We start from the raw sequence: 19885 nt of genomic DNA on the forward strand, positions 1-19885 counted from the left end.
TGGTTTTTTTCTGTTTGTTTGTTTGTTTGTTTTTTTGCCTTTACTACGTGTTCAAATTTTCCTCTCATATCAGACATGGTCATTGTTATCTCTTCCTTTTCCTCCTCCCATTCCTCTCTTCCTCTCTTCCCTTCCCCTCCTTCTCCTCCTTTCCTCCTTCTGCAGAAAATAAATTTCTAATAAGGTATCTGAGCCATCAGTGTCCTATTTCTTGGGTTCTTACTAAGATAAGCACATAATGACTCTGGGACACTTAGCCGTTTATATTCCTTGGGTAATATATGGCCATGTTTAATTGTTTTCTGGAATTTATTAGCTTTAATCTTCATTATCTTTTTTCTTATTATTTCTTTCTTTCAGAAATAAGGCCATGTATTTACCTTACAAGGCTATTTTTATTGATTCATGTGATGATCACAAAGAACAGGCAGGCTTCAGGTAAAGGAAGGGTGAAAACTGGTAATTATATTAGAATCTTGTGATGTAAAAGCTATGTTGCATCAATATTGTACAGTTAACTTGCCAAGCTAAGCATTATTATCCACAGATCATACACAAGGAAATCAAGGCTTTTGCAAAACAACCAGTGAAATGGTAGTTGCACCTAGATTTTCTAATTACAGGGAAAATGCCCACCACATCCCACTGCCACCACCGTCAGTATGGGAACCCCTTCAAATTTTAAAGATGCTATGATTTTCATAATTTAGGATGAAATGTGATGACAGCCAGAATATCTAGGAGAAAGAAAAATTACTGTGATATCATGGATTTGCTGGGATGTAGTTCCTTCATCTGTAAATGGTAGTAAGGAAACTTTCTCAGGAAGTTATTTGGAAGGATTAACTGAAATGGCATATGAAATGCCTAATTCACACCTGCTACCTGGCAGGTGTTCAATAAATGCTTGTTCTTGTTCCTGCTCGAGAACAATTGCTTAACGTGGTCAGCTTTGCACTGCAGAGAGGTATTGTACCTGTTCTCTGCAGTATGATAACAGTGAACACAATCTTTGCCCTGTTTTATATTCCTTTTTAGGGTTGAAATTGGCATGTTTTATATTCCTTTTTAGGGTTGAAAGGAAAACTTGGAGTGTTTAATACAGTCTTCGGTGAAAGCATCTTTTTATTGCATAGGTAAATATATTTTTATGGGGGTAAAATAGAAAGAGACATAAATGTACTAATGATTCATACAGTATTTTAATATGCCTAACTTCTCAAAGAGGCAAAGTGCCTACTTGCTAAAAGTCCAACCTGATATCCTTAAAATGGCATGCCATGATTTCCCCTTGTTTTCTCCACACTTGCAAGCTCATGCAAACATACAAGCATACACGGGCACACAAACACATACAGACTATGCTTATTTCATTCAACTGAAAGTAACACCCTGTAATTTAGGGAACACAGAGGATAGGAATAGGAAGAGCAGGCATATTTAAACTGAAGCCCTTTCCTTAAGAGTTTAGAAAAACAGCATGGATAATGTAATGTCTTATTATGAATGGCAGTGTCATCAAAATAGTCACCCATATGTTTTCTCAAAGCAAAGCACTGTGAGGTACCCAGGGTTATGTATATTTCAGGTAAGATCACATCTTTTTCTTTTGTGTTTCCTATTATTATCCCCCTATAAGTAGTATCAACACTGATACTTAGTAGCCTAAACATTTTTTCATATCAAGAAACTGGCTCCAGCAATGTCCTCTTTTGTTTTACTATTAGTATTGTGGTTTTAAGTTCACCTAAGATTGTGAGAATTGTTTTGTTTCATCGAATGCTATTGACTTGTTGAATTTAATGGCCACTTTTTTTTCTTTTAGCTTAGCTATTTTAATTTTCCCCTAAGTTTTATTGAGGCATACTTGCCAAAAACTGTATGTATTCAAGGTGGAAAATGTAATAGTTTGATACACGTATACATTGTGAAATGACTACTACAATCACTTAACACACCTATCACCTCACATCTCACATAGTTTTTTTTTTTTTTTTCCCAGTGTGGTGAGAACTCTCAGCATCTTTTTATCAAATTTCAAGTATACAATACAGTATTATTAACTATAGTCACCATGCTGAAAGTTTATGCCCTTTGACGAATATCTCCACATTTTCCCCACCTTCAGGCCCTAGCAACAAATATTTTACTCTCTGGTTCTCTGAGTTAGACTTTTTAGATTCCACATATAAGTGAGATCATACAGGGTTTGTCTTTCTGTGTCTGGCTTATTTTACTTAGTTTAATGTCCTCTGGGTTCATTCATATTGTCACAAATTGCAGGATTCCCTGCTTTTTTATGGCTGAATAATATTGTGTGTGTGTATGTATCTATTTCACATTTTCTTTATCCATTCATCTGTCAACAGACACTTAGATTGTTTTACATCTTGGGTATTGTGAATAATGTTGTAGTGAACATGGGAGTGCAGATGTTTTTTCAAGATACTGACTTTGTTTCTTTGGCTATATGTCCAGCAGTGGGATTGCTGGATCATATTGTAGTTCTTTTAACATTTTTTGAGGAACCTCCATATTGTTTTCCATTTTGGCTATAGCAGTTTACATTCCCATCAACAGTGCACAAGGGTTCCCTTTTCCCGCATTGTTGCTAATACTTGTTATCTCGCCTTTTTGATAATAGCCATTCTAACGGGTCTGAGGTGGTAGTTCATTGTTTTGATATGCATTTCCCTGATGATTAGTGATGCTCATATATCTGTTGGCCATTTTAATGTCTTCTTTGGAAAAATGTGTGTTCCAATCTTTTGCCCATTTTTAAAATCAGCGTTTTTTTTTTTTTTTTTTTTTTTTGCTATTGAGTTGTAAGACTTCCATATATATATATATATATATATATATATGTAAATTTTTTAACATCTTTATTGGAGTATAATTGCTTTACAGTGGTGTGTTAGTTTCTGCTTTATAACAAAGTGAATCAGCTATACATATACATATATCCCCATATCTCTTCCCTCTATATTTTGGATGTCTAACTCCTTGCCATGGTTTGCAACCCCTAATATATGGTTTGCAAATATTTTCTTTTATTTCATAGGTTGCCTTTTCATTTTGTTATTTCCTTTGCTGTGCATAAGTTTTTAGTTTGACATAGCCCCACTTATTTATTTTTGCTTTTGTTGCCTGTGCTTTTGGTGTTATATCCAAAACATCACTGCCAAGAGCAATGTCAAAGAGATTTCCCCCTATGATTTCTTCTAGGAGTTTTATAGTTTCAGGTCTTAATTTAAGTCTTTAATCCATTTTGAGTTGATTTTTGTATATGGTATAATAAGGGTCTAATTTCATTCTTTTGCATGTGGATATCCAGTTTTTTCAATGTCATTTATTAAATAGACTATCCTTTTCCCATTTTGTATTCTTGACATCCTTGTCTTAGACTCATTGACCATATACATGTGGATTTACTTCTGGGCTCTTTATTCTTTTCCATTGGTCTGTGTGCCTGTTTATATGCCAGTACCATTATGGTTTGATAGCTTTGTAATATAGTTTGAAGTCAGGAAGTTGATGCCTTCAGCTCTGTTCTTCTTTCTCAAGATTGCTTTGGCTATTCAGTTTTTTTGTGGTTCCACATGAATTTTTTTTTTTTTTTTTTTTTTTGCAGTACGCGGGCCCCTCACTGCTGTGGCCTCTCCCGCTGCGGAGCACAGGCTCCGGACGCGCAGGCTCAGCGGCCATGGCTCACGGGCCCAGCCGCTCCGCGGCATGCGGGACCCTCCCAGACCGGGGCACGAACCCGTGTCCCCTGCATCGGCAGGCAGACTCCCAACCACTGTGCCACCAGGGAAGCCCCCACATGAATTTTGATTGATTTTTTTCTACTTCTTTGAAAAATGCCATTGAACTTTTTTATATTTAGTGTATAAATCTACACTAAATCTATAGATTTCTTTGGGTAGTATGGAATTTTAACAATATTTATTCTTCCAATCCATGAATACAGGATACCTTTCTATTTATTTGTGTCTTCTTCTATCTTTCATCAAAGTCTTATAGTTTTCAGTGTACTGGTATTTCATCTCCTTAGTTAAATTTATTCCTAAGTATTATTTATTATTTTTGATGCTACTGTAAATAAGATTGTTTTCTTAATTTCTTTTTTGGTTAGTCACTGTTGTGTATAGAAATGCAAATAATTTTTGTATATTAATTTTGTATCCTGCAACTTTGCTGAATTCATTATTGGTTCTAACAATTTCTTTGCGGAGACTTTAAGGCTTTCTATTTATAAGATCATATCATCCGCAAATAGAGACAGTTTTGCTTCTTCCTTTCTTATTTGCATGGCTTTTATTTCTTTTTCTTGCCTAATTGCTTTGTATAGGACTTCCAGTACTATGTTGAATAAAAAATGGCAAGAGTCAGAATCCTTATCTTGTTCCTGATCTTAGAGGAAGAACTTTCAGCTTTTTACTGTTGAGTATGATGGTCATATATTGTCTTTATTATGTTGAGGTACATTCCTTTTATACCTAATTTGTTGAGAGTTTTTATCATGAAAGAATGTTAAATTTTGTCAAATGCTTTTTTCCTGCGTCTATTCAGATGATCATATAATTTTTATCTTTTATTTTCTTAAGGTGATCTATCATGTTTGTTAATTTGTGTATGTCCTGGGAACCTTGCATCCCAAGAATAGATCTCACTTGATTATGATGTGTGATCCTTTCAATGTGCTGTTGAATTTGCTTTGCTAGTATTTTCTTCAGGAATTTTGCATCTATGTTCATTAAGGATATTGACCTGTAATTTTCCTTTCTTGTAGTGTCCTTATTTGTCTTTGGTATTAGAGTAATGCTGGCCTTATAAAATTAGTTTGGAAGTATTTCCTCCTCTTCTATTTTTGAAAGAGTTTGAGAAGGACTGATGTTAATTATTTAAATGTTTGGTATAATTCACTAGTGAAGCCATCTGGTCCTAGTCTTTTCTTTGTTGGGGGGCTTTTGATTGCTGCTTCAAAATGCATACTTACTATTAGTCTGTTCAGATTTTCTATTTCTTCATGATGTTTTTCATGGCAGATTGTATGTTTCTAGGAATTTGTCCATGTCTTCTAGGCTATCCCATTTGTTGGTGTATAATATTTCATAGTAGTCTCTTATGATCCTTTGTATTTCTGTGATATAAGCTGTAATGTCTTCTCGTTCATTTATAATTTTGAGTCCTCTCTCTTTTTTTGGTTAGTCTCGCTAAAATTTTGTCAATTTTATTTATCTTTTCAAAACATCTTCTAGTTTTGTTGATTTTTTACATTGTTTTTCTAGTCTCTTTTTCATTCGTTTTGCTCTAATCTTCATTATTTCCTTCGTTCTGCTAAATTTGGGCTTAGTTTGTTCTTCTTTTTCAAGTTCCTTGAGGTGTAAAGTTAGCTTGTTTATTTGACATTGTCCTTTTTTCTTAATGTAGTTGTTTACTGCTATAAATTTCCCTCTTAGAACTGCTTTTGCTGCATTACATAAGTTTTTGGTATGTTGTGTTTTCATTTTTGTTTGTCTCAAGATATTTTCTGATTTCTTTTTTATTGGATTTTCCAGAGTATGTTGTTTAATTTACATGTATTTCTGAATTTATCAATATTCCTCCCATTATTATTCCTAGTTTTATATCATTGTGGTTGGCAAGGTATACTTTATATGATATCAGTCTTCATTAATTTATTAAGACTTGCTTTGTGGGCCAACATATGATCTATCCTGGAGAATGTTCTGTGTGTGCTTGGAAAAAATGTGTATTCTTGTGCTGTTCGATGGAATGTTCTGTATATGTTAATTATATCAATTTAGTCTATAGTGTTATTCAAGTCTGTTTTTTCCTTATTGATTTTCTGTCTGGATAATCTATCCATTATTGAGAGTGGGGTATTGAAGTTCCCTACTATTATTGTATTGCTGTCTATTTATTCCTTCAGTCTGTTAATGTTTGCCTTAAATATTTAGGTGCTCCAATGTTGGCTTCTATTGTTTTCCCAGGCTGATGAGATTACCTGCAGAATTACAGCTGAGATGGATTAGAGCTACGTTACTTGGCTGTTGCTGTGTTCACAATGGGATCTGTGTTTGGTGAGCCTTTTACCAGGGATTTGGGCTTGAGTGGATCCTATTTGGTCCCTGGATGGACAGAACTGCCTCTAGAACCTTGATTAGTAGGGCTGGTGCTGGGACAAGGTTCCACTTCAGGGTCTGCAGTTGGGTCTTCAGACAGTGGTCCTGTTATCAGGTATGTGGAAAGATATGCCTCTCTTTGAGTCCTTGGGAGGGCTTCTACTGGGCCACTGGGTGGGTCCCTGGACAGACTGGCTGGCTCTGGACTATGGTTGATAGGAGCTGGAACTGAGGCCCAAGATTGCTTCAGGGTACACAACTGGAAATGAGATCTGAAGTCATAGCTCTGAAGGCATGGATGGTCATGTCTCCCACCAGATCCCTAGGTGGGTAGAACTGTTCCCTGACTGCAGTGGGGAGGGGCTAGAGCTGTGTCAGAGGGACATTTCCGGATCTCTGGGGATGCAAGTAAGTATGTCTCCAGCCACGTCCCTGGGCTGGTAGGACTGCTTATGGATGGTGGCTGAAAGGAGATGGAGTCAGATCATGAGTTACTTCAGTGTCCATAGCTGTGGGTTTATTACTGAGGCATAGGCAGGCATGACTTCTCTGAGGTTCCTTGGCATCTTGTGCTGGTGGCAGGACCAAGGTCAAAGGGGGCTATAGACAAATCCACAGGGGTCAGAACTGTTTCTGAGTCTTGCTAGGGACACTATAGGGGTGCCATCCCCCTTGGTTTGGGCCTGCTTTATTAAAACAGACTTCCTTGGTTGTGGGCCCCCCTGAGGTTTCACAGTGTCCTGCCTGGATTCCAAAGCTCCCACAAAGATACTTTTTGTCTATGAATGGCGGCCAAGTTATTGTTGCCAGGGGATGATACAAGCTGGGAACATCCTGTTCTGCCATATTTCTCATGTCACTCCTGGCCAAACTTTGAACATTCAGTTATGGTAAAGAGGAGCATGTTGTATTTTAAATATCTCGTTTCATGAGATTTGCAAGAAATTTTCAAAATTTCTGTTACTTCTATTATGAACCAGTTTATTCTAAAACCCATGAATGTCTGTAATGGTTTAAGCTTATATCACCTCTGAGCATTTTAATTATCCTCAAAGTTATAAATAATGATGCCCCCCAAACTTGTATTTTCATAGAATATTCCAAATTGTCTACTTTATTCAGTATATCTTGGGTTCAAAAAGGGTATTTTATTTTATCTTATTTTTTAATTGAAGTATAGTTGATTTACAATGTTGTGTTAATTTCTGTTGTATAGTAAAGTGACTCAGTTATACACATATATACACTTTTCTTTTTATATTCTTTTCCATTATGGTTTATCCCAGGCTATTGGATATAGTTCCCTGTGCTATACAGTAAGACCTTGTTGTTTATCCATTCTATATGTAATAGTTTGTATCTACTAACCCCAAACTCCCAGTTGATCCTTCCCCCACCCCGCCTTCCCCTTGGCAACCACAAGTCTGTTTTCTATGTCTGTGAGTCTGTTTCTGTTTTGTAGATAAGTTCATTTGTGTCATATTTTAGCTTCCATATATAAGTGATATCATAGGGTATTTGTCTTTCTCTTTCTGACTTACTTCACTTAGTATGATAATCTCTAGTTGCATCCATGTTGCTGCAAATGGCATTATTTTCTGTTTTTTATGGCTGAGTAGGATTCCATTGCATATATGTACCACATCTTTATTCATTTGTCTGTTGATGGACATTTAATTTAGGTTGTTTCCATGTCTTGGCTATTGTAAATAATGCTGCTATGAACATAGGGGTGCATGTATCTTTTTGAATTATAGTTTTGTCCAGATATATGCCTAGGAGTGGGATTGTTGCATCATATGGTGATTCTATTTTTAGTTTTCTGAGGAACCTCCATATTGTTTTCCATAGTGACTGCAGCACATTCCCATTACCACTAATGGGAATGTAGCGAGGGATCCCTTTTCTTCGCACCCTCTCCAGCATTTGTTGTTTGTAGACTTTTTAATGTTGACCATTGTGACTGGTGTAAGTGGTATCTCACTGTAGTTTTGACTTGCATTTCTCCAATAAGTAAGGATGTTGAACCTCTTTTCACATCTAAAGGGTATTTTAAAAATAATAGTGTCCTCTATGCATGTATAGAGTTTATTGCTGTTATTACCATTGAAAATAATCTGCATTCGTTATTGGTGGTGGGATTGAAACAAAATACAAATTTGATATATTTTAAGATTTAGGAGTGATTTTAACCAGTTTACTTAGATTTAAAGATGAGAAAACTGAGGCAAAGTGAAGTTAAGTTACTTGTGAAAGTTAAAGCTAGTAAGTGATGAAGCAGAAATTCAAATCCATGCCTTTGTTATTTTATTTTCTTATATTTTGACTGATGGGTTATTTAGATGTGTATTGCTTAATTTCCAAGTATTTGGAGGGGTTTTTCTAGATATCTTAATGATTTCTAATTTAATTGCATTATAGTCAGAGAAAAAGCTCTGTCAGATTTCAAATTTTCAAAATTTTGTTGAGCCTTATTTTTATCCTTGTTAATAACTCTTTTCCCTGAGACCTACTTTGTCTGATAGTAACATAGCGAAGTCTGACAGAAAAACAGATTTTTATGTTTACTGTATGGTATGTCATTTTTCTTCCTTTTACTTTCAAACTATGTCTTTTTGTAGATAGAACATAGTTGAATCTTGTGATTTAATCCAGACTGATGATATCTGCCTTATAATTGGATTGTTTAGTCAATTAGTATGTTTAATGTAATTATTAATGATTTTGTTCAAATCTATTGTCCTGCTATTATCTTCCAGTGTCCCATCCATTATTTGTTCTTCTCTTCCTCCTTTATTGACTTCAGTTAATTAAACATTCTTTAGTATATAATTTTAAGTCCATAATTGGCTTTCTAGCTGTACTCGTAATATTTTTAATGATTACTCTAGGGATTATAACATGCATTTTTAATTTAACACAGGCTAGAGTTAATATTGTGCTACCTCATGTAAAAACTTTAGTAGTAAAATTCCATTTGTGCCTCCTCCCACAGGTTTTTGTGATATTGTAGTCAAATATTGCACATCAAAATATGTAATCTTATTATTTATTATTTTTACCTTAGATAATATGATAGAACACTATTTTTTCCTTAGTCATTCATCCTTAAATAAATTTTGAGAAGATATATAGTGTTTTATGTTTACTCACTTATTTACCATTTCTGATGCTCTTCATTCCTTTTTGTAGATCCAAATTTTACTCTACTGTCATTTACTTCAGCTTGAAATATCTTATTTATCATTTCTCAAAGTACAGATCTGCTCAAGATTAATTTTTAACTTTAGTTATTTAAAAATGTATTTATATCTCACTCTCCTTTTGAAGAATTTTTTTGTTGTTGTTGAATTCTTGTTTGACATCATTTTTCTTTCAGCACTTTAAACTTCCTGTTCCATTGTATTTTGGTCTCCATTATTTCTGATTAAAAGTCACCTGTTATTTGTATCATTGTCCCTGTGTGTAACATATTGTTTTCTTTTATCTGCCTTTAATATTTTCTCTCTGTCTTGAGTTTTCAAAAGTTTGCTTATGCTGTTTCTAGATGTGGTTCTCTTTGTATTTATTTTAGTTGGGGCTAACTAGATTTTACTTTTTTTAAAAACAAATTTGGAAAACTTCTACTGATTACTTTTATGCCCCTTTCTTTCTTTCTTTTCCCTTTGGGACAGTTACATGTATGCTAGATTGCTTGTTACTGTCTCTGAGGATAGGTCACTGAAGCATTGGTTAATTTTTTAAAATATCTTTTTTTCCTCTGTGTTCATATGGGGCAATTTCTACTGATTTGTCTTCATGTTCACTAATCCTTTCTTTAGTACTAAGTCTTCAATCTGATGTCAAGGTCAATCAGTACATTTTTATTTTAGATATTTCATTAATCCATGCTAAAATCTCCATTTGGTTTTTTTCTATAGTTTCTGTTTTTCTGTTGAGATTCTCATCTCTTCACTTATTATGATCATCTTTGCCTGAAGATCCTTGGATCTATTTTTTGTAACTTCTTTAAAATCTTTTTCTACCAATTCTAACATCTGGGTCATCTTGGGGTCTGATTGTACGGACTATTTATTTTCTTAAATATGAGTCTCATCTCCCTATTTCTTTGAATGTACAGAAATTTTTATTTTATGCTAGACATTTTGGATGAAACTTTGTAAGGAATTGAGATTATGACATCATCCCTGCAAAGTTGTTGAATATTTTTCCTATCAGGCAATTAAATGAAAAATACTCTTGTTCTTGTCATGCATGGTTTTAGTCTCTATTAAGGCAGGTCTGTTTTGCCTTTGAGTTTAATCCTAAGGAATGATCCATTCTGGAGGTCATGGTACTAACTCTCAAAGCATGGGTCTTTCTGAGGTTTGAGCTGAATGCCTTAGGTACTCAGTGAGGTCTCTTCACACTGGTATTTCAGTATCTCCCATCACTGCAGGTCCTCTGGTATTTTCACTTAGCACTTAGTCCCATAGCAGGCAGTCTCTGCTACCTGACGTCTCACTTCTTATATTGGCCAAGAACCTGCAGCAAATCCTCATGCAGTCTTCTAACCCCAACCTGCTCACAAAGCTATTTCTCCTTTGGTCACCTGCCCTGTAAATTACCGCTTTTTTGGCAGCCTCATATTCTAATCTCTGCTTCCTCAGCCCATTGAGATTTCAGTTTAACATTTAACGGGATCTCCAACTCCCTGAGTAAGGGCAGGAAGAGAACCCCAGCAAAAAGCTAAGAAAATTGTGGGGCTCACCATGTATACTGTCCTTCTCTCAAGGATCAAAGTCCTGCTATGACCGTTTTCCAGTGCGTAAACAGAGTTGTCTCATATATTTTGTCCAGTTTTATACTTACTTATAGCAGGAAGGCAGGCCCAGTACCAGTAACTCTATCATGGATGGAGTAAAGAATCTATGGGTTTATGTTTAATTTTCACAAAACCTTGTGATATAGTATTTGTGAAATAGGTAGTATTATTATAACACAATTTTATAGAGAATTAAACTCAGGCTAACTGGTGAGTGGGGGAGTCAGAATGAAAACCTGAGGAGTCAGATTCAGACTCCATGCTCTGATTTAACATACAATGCTGCCTCTGCAACTTGAAATTATGTTATTACCTTCGTTGCATTTATCACGCACTCTTTTTTCTCATATTTATTAGTATTTGTTTTTTAAACTTTGCTACCTCTTCTAATATGCATAAACACCACATATTTCCTGTTTACAACTACTACCCCCACTGCCTAGCACAAGCTCTTGGTGAGCATTCAATAAATATTTGTTGAATGAATGAGTGAATGTAGATGACACCATTACAATTTTGAAAAGAGGCTCATTTCCACATATTTGCTATTTTAGACTTCATCTTGCCTGCCACCTTGTGGCATCAAAATTCTGCAGCAAAAACAAGCAAACAACAGCAATATAAAGGTGGGAAATATGCAAAAAAGTTGATATGCATCATTAGAATCTTTACAGTTATACAAATAAACATATAATTATATGATAGGAAAAGAGTTATAGTAGGATTTCTATTCTTGATAAGATAGCAGTAATTAGAAATCAGTCTTAGGAATGTTCAAGACACCTCTGATAAACAATGATACTAGTTTGATGAAGTGAGCACAGAGTTGATATGTTTGACTGATGAGTCTAGGCATCACTTTTGGTTGAAGTAAAAAAAAAAAAAATGATATCCATATTTGCCACTTCGGATATGTTATTTAAAAAAAGAAAAACTTGTTAACAGTTGTTTCTAAAGCCTTTGTATTACTTATTATCATATTTTAAATGTCAACACTTGCCTAAATAATTTGAAAATGTATCTTTGTTGAACCTAAAACCATAAAGTTATGGTTCTTGTAGTCTTCTACATGACAGAACAACATGCAGTTACTTTTTATCAGAAGCAAAACTATGTGATGGTTTTCAAACTAATTTTTGTGTTAACAAATCTCCTAAAGATATGCAGTAGACCTCACATTTACATAAAATTAAAGAAAGGATGCTTCAGCAAATGCAAATAAATGCAAAAAGGGAATATTTTAATTTTGATCCATGATTAGTATCAACCATCACAATGTGGTAATAATACAAAAGCAAGATTCTGCATTCAGTGTGTAAATGAATGTATAATGTATAATGGTTGTAGGCTATTTATAGACTGAGTATCCTGATTAATTTATTTATTTTGAGAAATATATTTATGGTTCAGGCTCTACTTTAAAATCTGAGATCTTTAAAAACATTTAAATATTAGAATCATATGCATTGTTTTCTGCAGTTCTGCAATATGACATTTTGCTGGGTAGCAAAATGATTTATTTCAGTTGGTGCATTATTAATTGTATGAATTGACTGTTTAACCTCTATTGATTTCCATTTCTTAATGTTCAACTTAGAAAAAGAAGCAAAAGTTATTTTACAATAGAATAAAAAGGATACAAAAGTTACTCCTAGCATAATGGGGAAGATTAGTTTACTAGTCATCATTATATATCCTCCCTTCAGTAATTTTCAAGGTCTCGAAAGAGCATGCTTAGTTTTAAAATAAAAGTTTCTAAGCCTAAATAGTGAATCTATTGAAACTAATCCTTGCATCCTTGTTTCTTATAGTACAATTTTGATTAATGTTCGTTACTTATTTTTATAACACTGAATTAAATATTGACATGACCATACCATTTTGAATCCTTTTATTATTAAAAATGATTTGAAAATCCATCAAACCATTCTAATATCCAGGAGATCGTTTCCTTAATATGCAGGCCATTTTGGTGGCACTTCTTATGTGTAGTGAAAACCGTGGAGAAGGTGATAAATAATTACTTTCAAGTGCATCTCAATTCAGTGTTGTTTATGTATGCCTATAGATTTTCTGGGCTATTCCCAATTTTAGATAATTTTTTCCATTGAGCTCACAAGTCACCCAAGTGGCTTTTTCCTTTCAAAGGGAAATGGAATGAAATTCTTTGACATAACCATATGTCCTGATATTGGGTTTGAAAATGATGGTTGCATAAGGTGTTTCCAGAAACTAGAGTCTAATTTTCTTTGGTGTCAAAGAGAATCTGTGTTTAGGTTCTGCAGTTTACTTAAAGCAAGAAAATTTCTTTCAAGCAGGTTATCTTATGAATTTAAAAGTGGTTTTGTTGTCCTTGATGTCAAGCTTAAGCCTACAAGCTTGAGGTCTCCTTAGAGCCATGAAGAATCTTTGGCGGAACTCTTACATCATTGTGGATGTAGAGTTGTAAATGATTTTTGCATGTTGGCAGATCTCCTGCTGACATAATGAGTATTAATATAATTGATAATTGTGTTTCCTCATGGTTATTAACAGGGCAGACATTATGTTTTCATGTTGATATTAGTTTTATTATTTGTATCCAAAAGAAGTCCAGGATGTGTGAGATCAGAAAATGAACAAGACTAAATATTTAGGTCAATCACTCTAAGCCAGGCAGAGAGGGGTAGAGGCTTCATAATTCTAAGAAAAGAGTTATTTGAAAGACATAACATAATCACTTTATCTTTGCCATAGATTAAACTGAATATTACCCATGATAAGAGCAAGACCTTTAGGAAACAGGACATTTTTATAGAAAAAAAAGATAGGGCTGAGGATTCTAGGAAGCCACAAGCTAAAACAGAGTTCTGAAGAGGGATAGAAACATATAAAAGAAATCTTTAAGGACATAGATTAAAAAGTGTTTTACACCTTTGGACAGCCGTCACATTCACCCCTGCATAGCATCCTTCGACTCAGCTATGGTATCTCCAAATAAGCGATAAGCTTTCGAGTCTTTGCTCATGTTTCACAGTTGGAATTTCCTTCTACCATTCTCTGTATTTTGGGCAGTTTTGGAAATCCTTCTGATCTTTCTCGTTCCTTACTTAACCTTATTCGTACCCTCCTTTCTTCCTGCTGTAATTTGCTACTACAGTTATCTGCCTTTTTATCTGCCTTTTTATTTTGTCTGGCTTTATGGATAATTATTTATGGCTCTCTTTCTTCCATTAGGTTTTGAGATGCCCTTTGTGATCTCTATGATTGCCTAGTTTAACATAAATCGAGGCGTAAAGAAATGTTTTTTGTTTTGTCTTTAAATTTAAATGGAATCTAAGTTAATCATACAGGCTCACATAATACCCTCTGCTTGCATGGATAGTACTTACTTGAGGTTATTAATACTTCATTTTACCTGTGCGCATGATTCAGGGCAAGGTCAGGTTTCCTCATCCGTAGATAGCATGTAACAAGCTTTGTCTCAATGAAACTTGCCACACTTGCTACATCTTCAGCAGATGCTTCAAATGGTTTTCCCAGAGCTGCCCCTTTGCTGCAAAGCTTTAAAAAAAATACAGTGCTTTAAATTTTCTAATAATCTTGACATATAATTGATCTTTTAAACAAGCAAAACATATATATGTACATGTACTTTTTCCAAACTACAAGTCAAATATTAACATTTTGATTGTAAATTAAATAAATTGTTCCTGTTCACTATTAAGTGACTGTAATATAAGTAACGTATTTTACTGTAAAATGCTTCCTGTAAAATATTTTTAAAGTATGATATATTTTAAACGGGTGCCATTAGCTAAGAATGTCTGTTTTAAAAATAAAAGCACACAATAAGCAGAGATATTAGCAGAAAACCAGATATAAATCATATTAAATACCAATGCTTTTATGAAAACCCAGCTGAGCAATGATCTAGCACACTATCAAGTTGATTTAATATAATAAGTGGTATCGGAAGTAAACTCCTAGGAGCCATTAACATGATCGGTGATTAATTTGAGTCTGAATCATATTCGCTAGGATGTTATTGAAAGAAAAGAAGTGAAAATTTATTAGAATTTATTGGCGGAGGCCACAGTATCTGAAAAACATGGGAGGAATGTGGAATTCTTAATAAAAATTCCAGGAAGTCAGTGGTTTCTGGGCACCACAGATAAACTGTAGAAGAAGAAAATAATTAATTTTGGGAGGAGAAGCCCAAACATTAAGAAGTGTCAATAATATGACAAGGATAGATCGGCACTTTTTTTTTTCCCCTCAGAGTTTTCTACTGTGTCTTAGAATCAAGGCTGATGGGGGAGGAGAAACTCCACCTCTGTTTAGTGACCTTATTCCGATTATCTGCTTCTTTGCTCTTTTCTATATCCTCTATGCTTTTCTTACCAGGGATAGTAATATTTGGAGTTAATACCTATTTATATATACCTTAGTGTAAAATTTCTTGTATTCTAAATCCTTTGCATTTAAATGATATTATTTAAACTAATTTTTCTGTTTTTAAATTTTTTTGGCTGCGTTGGGTCTTTGTTGCTGCGCACGGGCTTTCTCTGGTTGTGGCGCTTGGGCTTCTCATTTTGGTGGCTTCTCTTGTTGCAGAGCACGGGCTCTAGGCGCGCGGGCTTCGGTAGTTGCAGTACGCGAGCTCAGTCAGCTGTTGTGGCTCGCGGGCTCTAGAGCGCAGGCTCAGTAGCTGTTGCGCATGGGCTTGGTAGCTCCGCGGCATGTGGGATCTTACCTGACCAGGGCTCGAACCTGTGTCCCCTGTACTGGCAGGTGGATTCTTAACCACTATGCCACCAGGGAAGTCCCCTAATCTTTCTTTTATAGAGTAAGTTGAGGTTGCCTTGCAACCTCATTTACATTAACATTGTTGTCAGTTATTTTTTAAAGTGCAAATGGGTTGAGAATGACTATATTCTGTTCGAAAATGTATTTCTCTTCTTAATTTTATCTAACAACTATGAGCTGAAGGTGAATCTAGATGTTAAACACCCCTAGTTTGAATTGGTAGTTACTTGGTGCTACTATCTTTTGCCTGGATATCCTGTCAAGTCTGAGAATTCATATCATTTTTAGAAGTCTTTTCCAATTTCATGGGAGAAATTTGTTACTATAATACATACATTCAGTCAATATATAGTTATTGAGTAATTACTAGTAATTGTCAGACAAAAATTACTGCCCTTACATTTTAATTTGCATTAGATAGGTCTTTTAAATAAATTTTGGCTATTTTTAATTCCATGTAAATTCCTGTTTTCTATTCCTTGCCTATTTCCATAATCTTTTTCTTACTAATTATAAGAGCTCTTTAGATATGTAATCTATTATTCCTTTTCCTGAACAACTATATGCACACAATCAAATGTAAAAGTTTTTCCCCTCAAATTATCCTTTAGAAAAGAGTCAAATTCTATTTATGTTCTTATAAGGGTCCTCAGAGTACAGTTCTCAATTATTTGGAGGGAAAAAAAGCAAAGACTCTTGTGGAAGATACAAAGTAAATGACCTCAGTCAATGTTGTCTGGTTGCTTTATAAAGATTACCTAATAAAATTGATAATAAAAGAGACAAAGCATTTAACACTGATTTAGTAACTATTCCTGAGAGTCTGACCTCACGAATGTCAATATAGTTGGAATAAAATATCATTTAAGAGAAAGTGTTACAGTTTGAACATGACAGCTTGAGACCGCACCTCTCCTCTGATCCTGTAGGGCCAACCTGATCCTGTAGGACCCAGAGATACCTAAAGCAACAGTTTTTCCGGGGGAAAATAAAAAGGTTTTTGGATGACATAGCTCTTTATAAAGCCCAAATCAGTAGAAAACAAAATAAGTAGAAATTATGTAGTTTTATTTGCCAGCATATCATCATATTAAAATTCTAGAACCTCTTGATTAATTTTATCCTCTAAATTAAATCAGCATTGTTTTTCAAGTCTTAAATGCTCACATCTCATGGATTTTTCACATAACATCTTAAAGAAACAAAAGAGAAATAAACAAGCCCCACAGTGTATGTGTCCTTTGCCCCTTCCTCCACTGTGTCCCTCTCTGTTGTGGTGGAGCAGGCATGTTTCCTTTCTCAGGCACACTTTTTGTGGGATGAATATGTGGGCCATTCAGGGAGTAGCATCTACAAGGACACTCAGATCCTACATGGTAAGAGGAAGCTGACCTTCAGATTTAATAATATTAAAGACTTCGCCTATGAACATTGAGATAAAGTGAAGAATAAATGCCTGATCTAATGTCTTCAATATTCTCTACTTCTGTGAGATTCAAGGCCAGAAAAGGAATAAAATGATCAATCTTAACACACTAAAGAGTATACTTTATGAAGCCAAACTATAAGACAGCAAGGAGAGACAGGGATAATTTTTCAGTTCACATTAAAATGGGAGAACAGGCAGCCTGCTGGGTAGGCTTATGTATATTTGTGGTGATCTTGGTTTATCAGTCAAGTACTCTAAGATAGAGTACTTTCTGATTTTATCAAAGGTTACTTTATTTATTTGCCAAAGTGGGGCATCTTTGAAATAAGCTTTGCAAATTGTTGTAAATATGTTGAAGTTAAAGGTAGAATTATAGTAAATATAGACAAAGTACTGGTGTCAGGATTATAAAGAACATTACAGATATTTTGCTGAATTTTCAAATTTTCTTGCAGACATTTGTAGAGACTGAGAAGTTAATTCTCTAGAAGATGAAGAACTTTAATGTGAGATGTATTTGTTTGAATGTAGGAAGGGTGACTTAGTTCAAATTATATTTGTCTAAAGCTATACACTTTACCTTTTTGGTGAAATAACTCATGGAGATAAGGCAATAAAAACTTTTAAACTACCTGATATAGTATATCAGTGAGAAGACTGAATTAGGAAACAAAAATTATGTGTTAGTTTTTGTTTTGAAAAGAAGCCTAAAATATTTTTGAATGAAGCATGGACAAGTTAAAAGCATAATATTTAAGGGAAAATGCAGTGAAGACTCTTATGTGTATTGTTGTTGTTTTCATGAGAAGGTAAATTAAAATGAAATTTCAGTAGTAAATTAGAATCACAGCTCAAATTTTAATAAAAAATACGTATCTTACAAAATATATTTGATAGTTTTCTGAAAACAGGATGGCAATACTTCAGAGTTATAAAACCTTTTTCTAAGGTATCTCAAAGTTCTTTTAAGAAATAAATATCAAACCTATTTTCAGAAATTGTGGCAAAAAGGAATTTCAAGTTTTGTTTAAAAACACAGATAAAAATAATATAAAGCCCAATAATAGCAGAAATAACCAAGATTAAATATTATATTATGGTCCCATTCTTAAAAATACAGCCACACATTTTTCTTTAATTAGTATCATCATTAATAAGATTGATATTGCTAATAGATTCTCCCTTATTAGAATACTGTATGGTGAGTGTTTGCCCACCATATTCCTGGGACATAATTTTGAGTGATCCCTGAAGGTCTAGGAGAAAACAATAAATCTTGAAAAATGTGGCATTATTTGAGTTATCAATTAGCTACAAATAAGAGTATATATCATTCATCCAATCAGAAATTTTTAAGGTTTTTATATTGCTTTGGAAATTACAAAGAAATCTAAAGATGGAGAGTAAGTTACCCATAACCCTATCACCATGTATAATTGCCATTAATTTTTTACATATTCCTAACATCCTTTTCATGTTTTTATAATAAATTATGTATCGTATATAATCTTTGCATTTCTTTTTCATATGCTGTGCTTCTTTTTATGTTTTCAATTAAATTCTAAAACGTATTAAAATATACTCATGTTATAATTATAGTTGGATATTTCAATATCCCACTCTCAGCAAATGATAGAAATACTAGAAAGAAAATCAGCAAAGATCATAAAGATCTGAGCAACACAGTCAACCAATGGTAATCGACATATATGTAAAACACTCCACCTAACAACAGCAGAATACATATTTTTCTCAAGCACCCATGGCAAAGTCACCAATATAGAGCATATCACGGGCAATAAAGTAAACGTCAACAAATTGAAAAATACTGAAATCATTCAGAGTATATTCGCTACCATAATGGAATCAAAACTCAACAGTTAAGAAAAAATAAAGACTCCAATTTGAAAGTGGGCAAAGACATGAACAGATTTTTCACTGAAGAGGACATGCAGATGGCAAATGAGCTCATAAAAAGATGTTCAACATGTTTATTGTTTGACATCATTAGTCATCAGAGAAATGTAAATTAAAACTACGGTGAGGTATCACCACATACCTATTAGAATGGTTAAAATACAAAATAGTGACAACACCAAAATCTGAGAATGGTGAGGAGTTGGATCACTCACACATTGCTGACAGGAATGTAAAATGGTACAGCCAGTGGAGAAAACAATATGGCGGGTGCTTAAAAAACTAAACATGCAACTACTGTACAACTCAACATTAGGCACTTATCCCAGAGAAGTGAAGACTTATGTTCACACAGAAATCCATATGTGAATGTTTATAGCAAGTTAATTCATAATAGCCCCAAATTGGAAGCAATCTAGATGTCCTTCAATGGTGAATGATTAAAAAAATGATGGTACAGCTATACTGTAAAGTATTGTTCATCTATAAGAAGGAATGAGTGAGTGATAATGCAACAACTTAAGTGAATCTCTAGGGAATTATGTTGAGTGAAAAAAACCCCATCCCTAAAGGTTATACACTGTATGATTACATGACAAAATTATAGGAATAGAGAACAGATTAGTGATTGTGTGGGGTTAGGGATGGAATGGGTGTTGTGGTTATAAAAGGACAACAGGAAGGAATCCTTGTAGTGTTAGAACTGTAAACTGTAAGGTATTTTAACTTTGGTGGGTAGATACACAGAAGTAAAGACACACACACACACACACGAGTACAAGTCAAGTTGGAGAAATTTTAAGATTGGTGGAATGCCTG

General features: G+C 34.3%; 1 protein-coding gene across 1 annotated transcript in view; it reads right to left on the reverse strand.

Moving 5' to 3' along the window:
- SPATA16 (spermatogenesis associated 16) overlaps positions 1 to 19885 on the reverse strand; it is a 192768-nt gene that overhangs the window by 123655 nt on the left and 49228 nt on the right. Inside the window, exon 2 of the mRNA XM_049709844.1 lies at positions 14330 to 14475. Coding sequence (XP_049565801.1) covers positions 14330 to 14475 — 146 coding nt within the window. The remainder of the gene's footprint in view (positions 1 to 14329; positions 14476 to 19885) is intronic.

The sequence above is a fragment of the Orcinus orca genome, chromosome 5 (genome assembly GCF_937001465.1).
Source record: "Orcinus orca chromosome 5, mOrcOrc1.1, whole genome shotgun sequence".
In the NCBI taxonomy this organism is placed as follows: Eukaryota; Metazoa; Chordata; class Mammalia; order Artiodactyla; family Delphinidae; genus Orcinus; species Orcinus orca.